Genomic DNA, 14,275 nt, shown 5'->3' with positions numbered 1-14,275 from the left:
CATCATAAATGTATGATCTGGATATTATATTCTGTTTTATCTCATATATCTGGTACAATCTGGATATTGTATGTAAAAAGACCAGTACACTACCTTGCCGGAAAGTCAAGCAGTGGATAATGAAGAACTGTGGTCTGAGTGTCTGCAGAGGCATCTTTGACTGAGTCACCCTTTTTGGGGAGAAGGAGAAGCTGGTAGCTTGGAACTTCTCCTGAAGGCAGCCTTTCTTCTCCAGCAGGGCAGCTGAGCAACTGATTGGGAATCAGATCAGCTCTGACCCAATCTGATGGCTGGGGAGACCCTGCGCAAGGCACTTCCATTTCTCCACTTTAGGTTCCCTGGCTGTAAAGACCGTGGAGCCTTGGTAGGAGTCTGTCGAGGTCAGAACCTTTGACACTATTTGGCAGGAGGCCACTCAATACCAGTGCGAAACATCTGCCTCCAAGGCACCCTCATCCCACAAGGGCTTTTTTATCTCCCCTTCAGCCACTGTACTACACAGCCTCCCACCTGCCCATCACTTTCTGGTGCAACAAAGCATCCCCACAGAAGCACTGTGACAGATCACACTGCTGTCAGGTGGGAGCACCCTGTCCTCCCTGGAGCTGCATCCATTTGTAGCAATGACAGTGGCCAAGAGAGAGGCATTATTAAAGGAGATCTCACTGTCTGAAAACCTAACCACTCTAGTAGGCTTCTTCCAACCCTAGCTGGATTGCAATTTCCCAGTTACAGGTACTGTACATAGGAAGTTTGGGCCAAAAGTGCTGGTAATAGGCAGGAATAAACGACTAGCCAGCAGTAGGCATGTCATTTGTCTCAGCCTTCAGGCCTGGCTGTATCCTTTAGTAAGGGAAGGAAATGGCAGTGGAAGAAAGGAGAGGTGCTTCTTTCCCATTCTCCAGGAAGCAAAAATATTTGCAAATGTAACTGTAACAGGGTTAACACCTCACATTCACAAGGAACATCCTCCCTTTTCTCTCCCCACCCTCATCCTCCACCACTCCCATTTCTCTGGAGACCTTACTGCTCCCTCCCGTCAGCCAAAGTTGGGGAGTTTCCATGGCAACCCGGCAGCTGGTGTCTAGACACTGTGAAAGATGCTTTGCAATGGAGCCGTGAGCCTGATTCCCCTCGGCACCCCCTCCCCAACGCTGCATACCCTGAGCATCTCCCACCACTCCCTCCCTTTCCATCTACTGCATGCACAGATGCCGATGCAGGGTGGGATTTGCATGGTGGTGCTGGGGGAAGAAGATGCAGGGTGGGAGAAGAGGGAGAGGAAATCCCTAAGCCACTGGCTTTTCAGCCTGACAAAGCGCAAAGGCAGCTGGGGCGACAGAACTGGGGCTGCCTGTCCTCTGAGGATTTAGCAGGATCAGAAAAGGAGGCAGCCATCCAAGCTTGGACCAAAGTCATCAGCCATGGGACCGGCAGAAATTGTTTTTTTCGCTCTGCTAAAGCAACTGAGGTTGGCATACATGGCGCTGAAACAAAGATGAGGCAGTCCAGAAATAGGAGGCCCAAACTACCATGTATTGTGGCCGTATTCACCTTTTTGTTTTAACCTTAACAGGCTTCTTTGCCTGCTTCTTTCTGGTAGTTACTGAACAACTTCCTTGGACCTCCTGTCTGCTGATTGCAGTGGGGACATGCTGCCCTACCACCTTGTTGCACGGTTTGCCAAGGGTATGCAGATCTCCCAGGTGCCATGTGCCCACCAGGACCCCCAGGGCTCACAGGAACCAGGTGGTACCCTGGGTCTGTCTGTAGCAGGTGGGGGATTCACCAGGGGTTTGGGAGAAATCATGCAAGTCAGTCCCCTGGACCAGACACAACCACTCACCTGAAATACCCAATTCCTTAATTTCTCAGTGTTTTGCTGGGCCAGCATAAGTCTGCCAGTTTTCAGAAGCAGCGAGTGGGGAGGACGTAGGATTTTAGCACTGCATATGACGCATCGTAGGGCTGACTGCAATGGGCTAACTTGGATCAGCAAGAGAACTGTATAAGCAACAGCTCTGAACCTGAAGTGCATTTTGTTTCAGCAGTCTAAGATCTACCCTCGTTTGGCTGGAATAGGCTTCTGGCTGGCTAGAAGGACAGATGGATCGGGACAGATGAATCAAGCTGTGAAGCCTGGATCCAAATCTGGATCCAAATGTCATTAAAACTAAGAGAGACACAGGTCAGGGATTTTAAATGGAGCCTTCCAGTGCTCTTTACCCTCCAAAAAATGTCTCTAAACAGAGTCATCTCTGGGCAGACAAGGTCCTGCTTATAACAGGACAGGAAAACCCAGATTAATATTTGGGAGCAAAGAGGAGACCAGACGAGGCACAGGTTTTCAGTTCCATCTCTGACCAAGCTGTAGTTGGCAGAGGACAGAGGGAGAAAGGAGTAAGCATGACAAATGCTAGAGAAAGAGCAGCGACTGAGTAGATCTGGGCAATACTTTAGCATGAAGGCATGGGAGAGTTCTAGCTGCACAATCAATATCAGCAATAATTATACAAACAGTGGGAAAGCAGCAAAAGCAAAATCCCTGCATCTGTAGTAGAATCCCAGAGTGTTTGTGCAATTTCTTTTCTCTTGGCATCGGCTGTGGTAATTTAAAGATCTGCAGTGGAACAGAGACAAAAAGGAAAACAAAACCCTAGCCACCAGCCACAAAAGAAATGATCAGCAGAGAGGTTGCTGCTACTATGGTCATAAGCTGATATCTGCTCTGATTTAATTAATCTTGGCAAGTCAGACGGGAGCTGGGTAGGTCCCAAGAGACAGTGTTTTACCCGGAAATCCACTCAACCTAATTTCACTAATGTAGGGCAGTGGAGAGACTTGGAGAGGAGCCTGCACACTCAGCCATTAGAGCACAGTGTAGGCAAAGGCAGCTGGAAGTACCACCATCCAGCAAAACTGCTGCTTGCGTGCCTGCTTCAGCGTTACAGCAACCAGAGCTGCATATGTTCAAGGCGTTTGCTCCCCAGCAGGTCTCACAGACATGACTCTCGCCCTTTCCAGGAAATAAATGGAGTGCCGAGGGGCAGGAGCTCTCTAAGACCCTATTTCAGCAAGAATCTGTAGTTTACTTCCATATTGTTTCTCTTCCATGGGCAAGGCGGTTCCCTAGAGGTACCAGTTGGAGCTGTAGGTATGAAGCATGTCTCTGCCATAGGCCCTTCAGCTGGGAAGCAAACGTACTTCAGCCTCTCTCACCGCACAGCTTTATCACTTAGGCAATTCTGCAGTCGCAGCTTAAGGTTTGTCTGAGGCTGCCCAAAAGATTTCTCAACTTTGCTGCCCCGTCCAGGGTGCTAGATTGAAGTGAGGTTAGTGGTAGCTCAGCTCACAGATGCTTGTCTCTGCGGCAAAATTATCCCATGCTATAGGATGATTTGGACTGCAGCATAGGTTTTGAAAGACTGAAACAAAAGGCAAAGCTGCAAAACAAACTAAAATTTCAAAGCTGTGTCTGGGGGAGACCACGGTGCTGGAATAACTAGAAACAGTGCAAGTGATGACTGATGTGCATTAAAACAACTGTGAGGGTGATGATTGCAAGCACAAACTAGGTGGCTTTTGTTCTTGGTCTTGTTTTGTTGTTGGGTTTTTTTGACCTAGCCATTCTTACTTTATCCTTCAGGAAAGACTTTATTTTTGGTGCCTCCTCAAGCTTCTTTTGCTTCATATCACAGCTCAGCCTGCCCTCCTGTTCTGTTTCCTCCATGCATGCACACATTGTGTTCTCATTTTGTTAGTTTGGGCCCTTCTTTTTGCTCTGTGGCTATAATGCTCTAGAACAAATGTGGATGTCTCCACCTTGTCTTGATAAAGATGTAGGTGTTCCTAGGCTGCAAGTCCTAAAGTAGGCGTCTAAATAGGTCATGTTAATAGAGTCCTAGAAATGTCGTTTATTTCCACTAATTAAAAAGGGAGCAGAGGGTGAGAAGATCAGCTGGAGATGCCTCTGTAGATGCCTGGAGTTAGGTGAGATGTCCATCCTCTCCCACTTCTACTTTCCCATTTTGTAATCGCTTCACGTGCACCTTGGTGCTGCCCAAGTCCAGGTCCATCTTAATAAATAACTCACTACCTCCTGCTTATTCTCTTGCTTGCAAGTGCACACAGGGGACTCTCTTCTTGCAGCAGCAGATCTCACAGTGCTGGTACATTCAGAAGGGGTGCAGCTTTAGACAGGTGAAAATTTGGCCACCCAGGATGATGTGCTTTTGTTCTTCAAGCAGGGGACAGAACATTTTGTCTCAATGCCCTGAATTCTCACCTGCTTTTTTGTCACCTTTTGCACCTATTCCAACAAAGTGCAAAGCGAATGTAAAATGCCAAGACTGTATAGTTCTGTCTATATAACTGTATCTGTCCACTACAAACCAACAGGTGTGACAGCCCAGGGTTCAAGGAAGTGGGAAATCAAGCCTAGTATTGAGTAAAAAACAATGTAAGAAATATCGTTGCTGATGAAATTCCCAGGATAGCTACCTAATAGTCTCCACAGTGATACCTTGCACTCCTTTGCTGGGACGTTGAAAAACAGGTTGGAGAAAACCCAGGAGAACATACTGCAGAAATAGCCTGCATCAAACAAACTGGTGAAAGGTCAGTCAGATAAACTGTCTCACCTCTCCTCGTGAATGAGAAACTGCTGTTAACTGGCCCTGATGTCAGTAGGGTTGTGCTGTGCTGCTCCCATTGCACAGACAGAATCCTCTTCTTTTCACTGCTGTGATTTAGCAGTGCCACAGCTTGAACTTTATTTTTTATGCTGAATTGTTTATCCTTTGTGATGTTACCTCTTGCTGAACTTCATTACTGTATAATAACACCAGGTTGCTTCTTTTCCCTCATCCCAAAGATCAATGAAATGCTGCTAAAGCTGCTAGAAAATAAGATATAGCTTAGCAGGGTGCAGCAGTGTGTAGGGTATTTACCCTTATTGCTTCAACACCACGCAAGAAAAAAGAGGGAGAGTGGCTGGCTGAATTTTCTGTGACAATTCTCATTCAGAAAGGTTGACCTCTTCTTTATACTCGGGACATCCACAGTCGTGAAAATTTGCACTAGTTTGCCCTGTGTCCGGCATTTGGTTTGTATGATTCCTCTCTGTTGACTTGAATATGTGGTGAAGTGACTTTAAATCCTTTCTGCTGCTCCATGACCTCAGAGTCAGTCCAGACTATTTCAGCCATGGCAGAAATCAGTGGTCCCTGGGCTGCTTCATCAGAGTCACCTCCCTACCACTAACAGCTCCCCAGAGAAGAGCAACGGGGACAGTGAGGTACCCCTGTGCAATTCCTCTGCCAGCCAGGGATCTCTGGGCGCCACAGGCACTCACTGGAAATTAGATTTGCCACTGTGGTGAGCCAACTGGCAACAAAACATTGCAGAAAATTGTGTTTCAACCTGCCTACTTATCATAAGAGCAAGGATGGTGTGGGAAACATTGTAACCTACCCCACATCACTGAGGTTGCCAGCTCCCCCACTTTGAGTGCAACCAGATTTCCTGCGCATCTTGCTAGGACAATTGTGAAGTGCCTACCACTGTAGGAGCTGGACCCCACTTTCAGCTGCTGATGTAACAGGGGCATCTGTGCGACTTAGCGTTTTCTATGTCTTGGCCAAGGCACTTACTATCACAGCAGGTATGTGGGACCTCCCAGTGTCTATCCCTGTGCTTGCTGCATTACGGGCCCTTCTGTTGTGCTGCCCTGAGGAGGCTGTGGGGTCTCCTGGCTAAAATCTGTGCTAAAATCTTCAGTAGGAACACAGAAGTTTTAAACATAATGAAATATAGTCTCTGGGGCTTTTGTTCCTGAAGCTGCATTGCGTATCCTTTGTTACTCTTTCATTCATCTTGCACTTATAGGCAGAAAAAACCAGAAATTCTGTCTTACTAGGATCTATCAGAGCCTTATAGCAAAGCATGTTTTGCTGCTGCTTAATGATAGTCTTTTGGCTTGAATTTAGGGGTAGATGGTTGTGCACTGGGGTTCTACTCTCAGCTCCGTAATTCAACATATCTCCTGTTATGAATGCCTTGGAGAAGAGCAGGATTAAAAGAACTCCCCTCCCTCCCCAGTGGAGTGTGATCAAGTCATTCAGGAAAATTAACAAAACTATGGCAAGTTGGCCTGGTTTGCATTCCAGTGATACTTACATCCTATTTTAATCAGTAGCCTATTTTGTCTTTGGTTCATGGTTGTAGCTGTACCATATATAGAAGGAATCCTTGAGTAGCACTCTGTTTAGCTGTTCAGCATCAAGGGAAAGAAAGTCCACAGATGCTTTTGCTGACGGGGGTTTGCAGGTGCAGGGGCATGTGGTACTGGGCCATGGGGATGTTCCCACAGACTTTTTCCTTTTGGAAAACCAACAGTCAGAGTTTACTAAGACAAAAAGTATTTGAAGGTCCAGAAGGAGAGCCTTTAATAAAGATGATTCAGGATAGGAAGTTACACACATCTTAAAGGTGATCCATATGGAAGTGGTGCCTAGGAACATATTTAAAAGCTAAAGAGCTGAGGGGGAGAGGGAAGCAGGAATGCAGCACCTACTGCCAGTGCTGGAAGCAAATACAAGTCTGCCATCTGATGGCATCAAATGGACCAGGCCAAAATGCATAAACGGTGTCAGTAAGGAAAGTTTCACATCCCAATTAGCATTCTCACTAATGCTAAACATGGGTGTGAGGCTGCTACCCTCACAAACTAAACATTGGCATGTGAACTTCAGTATCGTTAAGCTGACACCGTGGGCCACGGTGTGATTTTTGAATAGGCCGACTAGCTTTGCCCCAGACAGCTCCCAGACACAGCCACCGTATTCTGGAGAGTAAGAGAGTGTAGCCATATGGACATGACCTGTGTGTTGCCAGCTGGCCTCAGGGCCAGAGAGCAGCCCCTGGCCCATTTTATTTGCTGGTATAACATAATCTGATAGCACATCAGAGAAGCCAGGAACTGTCCAGGGACCCCCCAGTCCTCTCTGAATAACCACTGGAGATACTGTGATGCTTTGGAGGTAAGTTGAGTGTCAGCGCTGAGGTATGTGACATACCAATCTTGTGATCTGTCACACACCACCCAGCCCTTCAGCACTTGTTTCTTTTCCCTGTTCTTTATCCTAAATCTGGAGTGATGCTGCTTGCTTGGTCTCTCCATTGTCTGTGTGTATGTGTGGGAGGGGGAGTCAGTGAGGAACGGGGAGAGATGGGGATGGAGCCGACCATCCGCTACAGTGCACTAAGACCCTTGTGCATTATTCTACTTTACAGCCCTGCAGCCCTGGGTGAACTGTCACCTTCACGTGTAAAAAGCAATCCACATGGTGCATAGACCTTAGTGGAGCTTCTGAAAGAGGTCCAGGAACATGTTAGTGTACCCTGATCTAAAAATGATGAGAGCTGGTCAGCAGGAACTCAGAGACAATTAAATCCATCCTGCTGCAGTAAGAGGGGCCTGGTGTCTTGGGCTGAATGAACCCAACAGCAAGATCACTTCAGCTTGAGGGGCACTCCTTTAATTTACCTTGTCCCTCCCAGCTGCCTCTGCCCTACTCTCGGTTCAGATCTCCTGTCTAGTTCATTGTTGTGGGATTGCTCCTAGTGTTCATTTTAACTTCTCATGTGAACGGTGTACCAAGGACAAGGTGTCTGATTGACAGGCAGACCCAGCCTCTAGTTACAGTCATTACTTCCCATGGGGCAGCTCTGCCTTCAAAAGGAGACCCCAGAAAACTGGAGAGATGTGACAACCTCCCAGATGAAGGCTCCTGTTCGTGAAGTCTTAGAGATATTTCTCTAGATCTCTGTTCAGCGTTAAGAGAAGTCTGAGTTACAGGTTATTAAACTTTTCATTCTAGGTCTTGCAAGCTTCAAGTGCATGTAGAGTTTTCTCTTCATGATCTCTAAGTCTTGACTGGGAGGATCCGCATTGGTAATTAGGGGGCAACAATTCAACAGTGGTTCGCACAGTCAGTGTGTTCAGTAAAAGGGTAATGCAGGTGTCTGATACAGCTGGTAAGCCAATGAGTGTGCCTGATGAAATGAATGGCAGTTGCCTGCCACATCAGGAGCAAGCTAGAGGGCTCCTTCCAGTTGCATATGCTTTCTGATCGAGCTGGAGGTGTTTCATGAGAGCTACGCACTTGCCTGCTGGGCTGAACCCCAGCACGTTCTTTCTATGCTGCAGAAGTGCCAGGGAATTTGAGAGCTTGGTCACTTTGGGGAGAGAGAAGTCTGGAGCCATGCAGTCCAACACATGATGGCTGTGTGCACATGCAGAATGCTCTAGATCATGGCTGACTAACCCTGGACCATCTCTTTCCCCACTAGATGCTGTAGAAGAAACCAAACCTACTGAAAGTGCCCAGCAGGAAGAGGTGAAAGAAGAAGAGAGCAAGGCGGACCAAGAAAATGCCTGAACATTAAGAAATGACTCCCCATTGCCCCTCCCTCCCTCCCCCTATCCTCTATCCTTCCTTCCCACCCCAATCTCGATCTCCCCCCTTCCTGCTCACATCTGTGAGCCTGTCCATCCCTCTCCCATTCCCACTTAAACCCTTTTTCTCTCTGTGTGGCAAACATTTAAAGAAAAAAAAAAAAAAGCAGGAAAAATCCCAGTCAAACAGTGTGGCTTAAACATTTCTTTGTTTCTTGGTGTTGTTATGGCGAGTTTTTTGGTAATGATGATCCAATCATTTTGGGAAAATTCTTGCACTGTATCAGAGTTCTTTGACCTGGCGCGTGCGTGTGTCTGTCTGCCCACCGCGAGCGCGCTCTCTCTCTCTCTCTCTCTCCTCTCTCTCTTCTCCAAGTGTGTGTGTGTGCAATGTTACGTTCATCTGAGGAGTCCAGACTTACCGAGTGAGTTAAAACTAAAGAGGAAAAAAAAAAAAATCCTTTTCTTCCTTTTTCAATGTGATGGAATGAACGAAAGAAAAAAAAAGACCAAACACAACAAACGAATGAAAATTCATATTAAACCCCAGTTTGTTTTCAGAACTAAAAGAACAAAAAACAATGTGCCAATTAGCGTAATGCTTGGCTCCAGGCTCCTTTTTCAAACTGAACAATAATTATAATAAATGAAAATAATGATCATTAATACCACCGTGTCGCATTTCTATGCTGCCGTACATCCTGCTGGCCTGCGGTCTTTGGTGGGCCACTTCTTGTGTGGCCCCGCTGTGCTCCTCAACCACCGGTCAGTGACCGACCACACTCCCTGGCAATGCTGAGGGGATTTTTAAGGGAAGCAGGCTTGGATTTTGAGTGAGGCATTAGCACCTGCTAACATAAATAATGAAAATATCAAAGTCAGTTTTAGGAAAGAACAAAATAAGTGGCCCTCTAGGCCCTGATTTGAAGAAGCATGGTGACATTGGAGGGATGATCCTGGGCAACCCTGTGGGTCCCAGCGGAAGGACCAGCTTTGGTCCATGCTGAAGGTCCGACGCCTGCCAAGGACCATACCGAGGGCCGTGAGGGGACAGAGCCCCGGGGCCTGAGCTCACCCCGGCAGCAGGGTGATGCTCACCCCACGGGGATGGGGTTGGAGAAGTTGTTGAGTAACATGGTGTGGCCCACAAAAAATGTTCTGTTTGGCAAAATAAATTGGGCCTTTGCATTGAGTAAATAGGCACATGGGCAGGACAAGGCCTGGTAGCGTAAGAGCCAGTTGAGAGCACTTTGAGAAATACCTCATTCCTACTCCCTGGCGAAACCCAGGTTGGTTCACCCAACTCTAGCAAGGGCCAAAGCTTTTAGCTGTTGTTTATGGCCTTTCCCCCACAGCCAGCTAAAAGCGTGGCGCAGGCTTGGCGCTGCGGGCAGAGCACCACCTCAGCAATATCTACTACCGCGTTCCTCGGGGCGCAGGGTGTTCCCTGGTGTGCACCAACCGCATGCCTGCTAGACCCGGCCTGTCCCAGTAGAGGGCTGACAGACGCCTGGCCCTGAGGCTGAGCTGCTCTGTTTATGAGCTGTGAGAGTGAACAGTTAAAATGTACTCAGCGATAACTGGGCTTTTGTAAAAGCCCAGTTATTGCTCTTTCACTGCCCTGATTGTTATCATGTGCTTTCCCACCAGCTTCTGCGTGGTTTCCTGGATGCATTGGCAATGACAGCCAGCATACGCTGCAGGATACCGCAGGGCCACGATTAAATTGACCTCACAGCAGTAACACCAAAAAGATGGGTCTGCTGACAGTCCCAACATCCCTTGGTGGCTGATGCTTGGAGTGGCAGCCCTGCAGCCTTCAGAGGGCTGGCTGGCCCTCCCTGCCCTACTCCTTTGTTCTCCTCCATCTCTTTGTTGGAAATAGGGAGAAAAGATGAACAGTGTCTCCTCAGAGATGATCAGTTTGAACGTAGACCACTCACTGGAAGTGCCATCAAAATGTGTCAGGATTCATTTCCATGTGCTTCCCGGCACTGTGTAGAAATAAGAGAGAGAGAGTGGGAGGATTTTAAAAAAAAAAAAAAAAAGAGAGGGAAAGAGAGAGTGGGAGAGAGATTGGACAGAGATTTTTAAAAACAGGGATTAGAGAGATGAGGGGGGGAAAGATTTTCGAGTGGATAGATGGATGATAGGGAGAGAGAGGGGACTATAGCTAGAGTAAGAAAGATTAGAGTGAAAAAGATGAGAGAGAGACAGGAAGAAATTAGATAATATGGAGCAATAGATGATTGATAGAGATAGTGAAACGTAGCTAGCTAAAGTAGATTAGACAGACTAAATAGGTAGAAAGATGGGCTGACTGACAGATAGGTATTGTGTCATACTTCATAAACGATATATATGCTAATATTCCCATGTCATGATGGGTGGTAAACCCTGAGACACCTTCCAGCCTGACCTCAATTCAGCAAATGTAGCGCGGACGTCAGGCATTGCTTGGACTGTATGTCAGGTCTCACTACCCCTCCCGTTTCTGCCATGGAAGTGGCAGGGGGCTGGATGGTGTTTGGGGAGGGAGAGTGCTCTGATGGACACGGGCGACCGAGGCGTAGAGAGGAGAGGTATAGAGTATGTTTGCTGTTCGTAGCACATGAGGAGCCCAGTCCAGCTTGGACGTTGCAGACTCCCCGTGTCTCTAGCACCGAGTCAAGAGAACTGAGGTTCAGCTCTCAGGATTTGTGGGAGAGGTGTTTGGGAGGAGGCAGGAAGGAGAGAGCACGGTTTTTGTTTAGCCTCATCTCCTGTCATGACCATTTAAAAGAGCTTTCTTAAGGACTGTCTTACTTGTTTCTGCAAAGTGGTGTCCCTGCTCTTCTGACTTCAGACCCCAAACTTTTCATCTTGCCTCCACTTTATACAATTTTTAACTTTATAAGGAAAAAGAAAACTGCCTCTCATGTCTTCCTGGACATAGGCCTTCCTCCCTCCTCAAAAAACAGAAACATTTTTCTCTCCCCGGGGATGTTTTATCTTTGCATTTCGCATGTTGCCTCCCCCTTGGCTGATGGTTGGGGCATTGTGCGTGTTTTGACGTTTCTAAGAGCATACTTTGCCATGTTGCTTAGAGAACAAAGGGTTGGGTTTTGTGTTTTGGTTTTTTCCCCCACAAAGAGAATGGGGTATGTGGTTACCAACTGCAAACCTAAATAATTTAAATACTAATTCCTCTCCCTTGGTTCCAGTTTAAAATTACTAGCTGTAACCAAGCACCCCCCTATCTTTCTTATTCTACTGTGTCCTGATCCTGCCAGAGAGTCAGGGCAAAGAGAGCGTGAGAGAGAGCACACAGACAAACCCTGTCTTGAGCAGGCAGTGGTTTAATGTGTAATACACAAGATTTGTATAGGAAGCTGGGCTGTCTTCGGGGTACAGGAAGAGAGCAGAGAAAAGCATTTGGATTTCCTTGAGTTGCCTCTTCAGCCAAATTTTAAAAGGCTGAAAGGAAACAGTATAAAGGATGTAGCATGGGACAGAAACTGGAAGGAGAACAGGGGTATTTGAGGAATGATTTTTCTAGCAGGATATCAAATGAGCTGAGAGCAGCACAAGAGGCAGGAGGTCCCAGAAGTAAAGAATGGAGCAAAGAGTACCCAGCAGAGTAGTTGGAGCTTTTCCACTACTCCTGATGCAACCACCAACACGAATTCCCCAGGGAGTATATAGAGGATATATACTCTAAAGTATATATCTCCCTGAAGAGGATATAGCTTTGCCTGGATGTTGTTACTTTATGTATGGAGAAGGAAGGCCATGTCAGAAGGACTCACACTGGGAATATGGTGCCTGACCTCACATACAGTGCTGTGGAAATTCAGAGTCCAAGAGGGGCTTTTTCCATGCCTCTGTAGTAAGACATGCTAGTGATCCACATCTATACTGAATGCTCGTACCAGCTGTAGGCCAGCTCTTTACATTTCACCTCATCTAGACTAAGCCTTGGAAAAGTATAAAAGATCCCAACCTAACATCCCCTGTCAATGCAGTAGATCATTCACGTGAATTTGGTCTGCTTTGCAACACTTGTGGCATCCACAGACTGTCTGCATTGACAGCGTATAAAACCCCACAACCCTTGCAATAATTGCATCAGCCAAGCAGCTTCACCGTGAGCCACATTCCAAAGGGAGAGAAAGGGCATCCTGCTGAGATCCTTTTAGACATGATGTTTTCCAACCTCAAACCCTAATGCAGCCCCGTGAGAGGCCTTAGGTAGAAGGAACTCACCTATGGTGACATCATAAACACCATCACTTGGGGAACGTGTCACTCTAAATGAAAGAAATGGCCATGACCGGAGGAGAGGGGTTTAGAAAGAAAGGAAAGAAGAAAAAAGAAAGAGGGAGTTCATACCAAACTCCCCACAGGAGATGTTTCTTTTTTCCTGCACTCTCTGAATGGCAAACTAGCACGTGAGGCTTTTTGTGCTGAAGGTCTGGTGTTTGTCATAGGTGTCTTAGGAAGGAGAGAGAGCGGCTGTGGTTTGTGGAGGGAAGGATCTGAATGAATGTTTTTGTGGCCCCTCTTGGCTAAGAAGTCCGTTGGGTGGTCACCTGCAGCTCAGCGACGCAGGGGGTGGTGGTGGGTGTCCTCTTCCAGGCCTGTGCTCAGATTCCCTGCTTTTCCCCATTGCCACATTAGCACTTTCACTGGATATTTAGAGCACCTCAGGACTGGTTCTCCTCTCGCTCACACCGGGGTAACTCAGGAGTCGCTCCACTGGAACCAGTGGTGTTAATCTGGTGTGAAAATAATGCGAGAGGAGGATTCAACTCCTCGGGGGGGGATTTTCCAGGTCCCCGAGGGGGAAACAAAAATCAATGGGAGTTACATGTCTAACTGCCACTTGTGCCTGTGAAAGTCTGCCCCTTATCTACCCACATGTATATAGGGTACAGTTTTCAGAATAACCTAAGTGACGTGGGCACTTGAGAGCATGAGTCTCACTGGCTTGCAAAGAGATGTAAGCTCCTAAGGCCCAGATGCTGAAGGATGTCCAAAGTCCTCTCTGCAGTGAATTTGGGGGCTCAGGCCTAAAATTCTTCAGTCATTTTCCAAAACAGAATTTAAGATCATGAGTCATTTAGGTGGTCCTGAAAGCACTACCCTCTATCCATTTTTCAGGGTGTTGATCTCAGGTCATGTGCGAGCCTGCATTCTTATCTACAATGCTTTATTACTACATTCCTCTGTTGAGCAATACTTGGAAGAAGAGGTGAAGGCCGAGATTTGCAGAACAGGCTAGTGACCCCAGTGGCTCACGTCTGGAGTGCCCAACCTGAGAGACACCTCGCTGGGGCCCAATCCACAGGTCCCATGTATACTCTGAACATCAGGATTCATGTATTACACACCCAGAACCACTGGTCACTTCCAAAAAAAAAAAAAACCCAAAAAAACCCAAAAACCAACAAATCCCAGCCTGAGACCTAGACTACTCTCACAAAAGAAAATCCTAGGTGAACCGTTCATCCAATAGCTTGGTTTTTCTGCTCATGCCTGTTCCCAATGAACGAAACACATCCCTATGCATCACCTAAGCCCTATTTTGAGGAGTTACACTGGCATACAGCTGAAGTAACACAGTAGTAAATTGGGGCCTGAAGAAGGAGGCTACAGCCTAGAGAGTATCAAGAACTGTGACGTGTCTGGAAGCTAATAAGAGCAGAACTTGACGATTAGAGCGGCCCATTTCCGATGCTCTTGTGTGAGGATCTGGAAAGAGTCTCTCACTCATTGTACTTGTGCATTATGAATGTGTCCATCTGCAGAGATCTAATGTACACATATGTCCTGAAT

General features: G+C 47.0%; 1 protein-coding gene across 1 annotated transcript in view; it reads left to right on the top strand.

Annotated features, from left to right (window-relative positions):
- Positions 1-9,124, top strand: part of GAP43 (growth associated protein 43) — a 56,330-nt gene extending 47,206 nt beyond the window's left edge. Inside the window, exon 3 of the mRNA XM_075765484.1 lies at positions 8,353-9,124. Within this exon, the coding sequence (XP_075621599.1) occupies positions 8,353-8,441 (89 nt within the window). The 3' untranslated portion in view covers positions 8,442-9,124. The remainder of the gene's footprint in view (positions 1-8,352) is intronic.
- The last annotated feature ends 5,151 nt before the right edge of the window (positions 9,125-14,275 follow it).

This window comes from Balearica regulorum, chromosome 1 (genome assembly GCF_011004875.1).
Source record: "Balearica regulorum gibbericeps isolate bBalReg1 chromosome 1, bBalReg1.pri, whole genome shotgun sequence".
NCBI classification, from domain to species: Eukaryota; Metazoa; Chordata; class Aves; order Gruiformes; family Gruidae; genus Balearica; species Balearica regulorum.
Note: the sequence above shows the minus strand (reverse complement) of the source record. Positions and strands in the feature narration are given on the sequence as shown.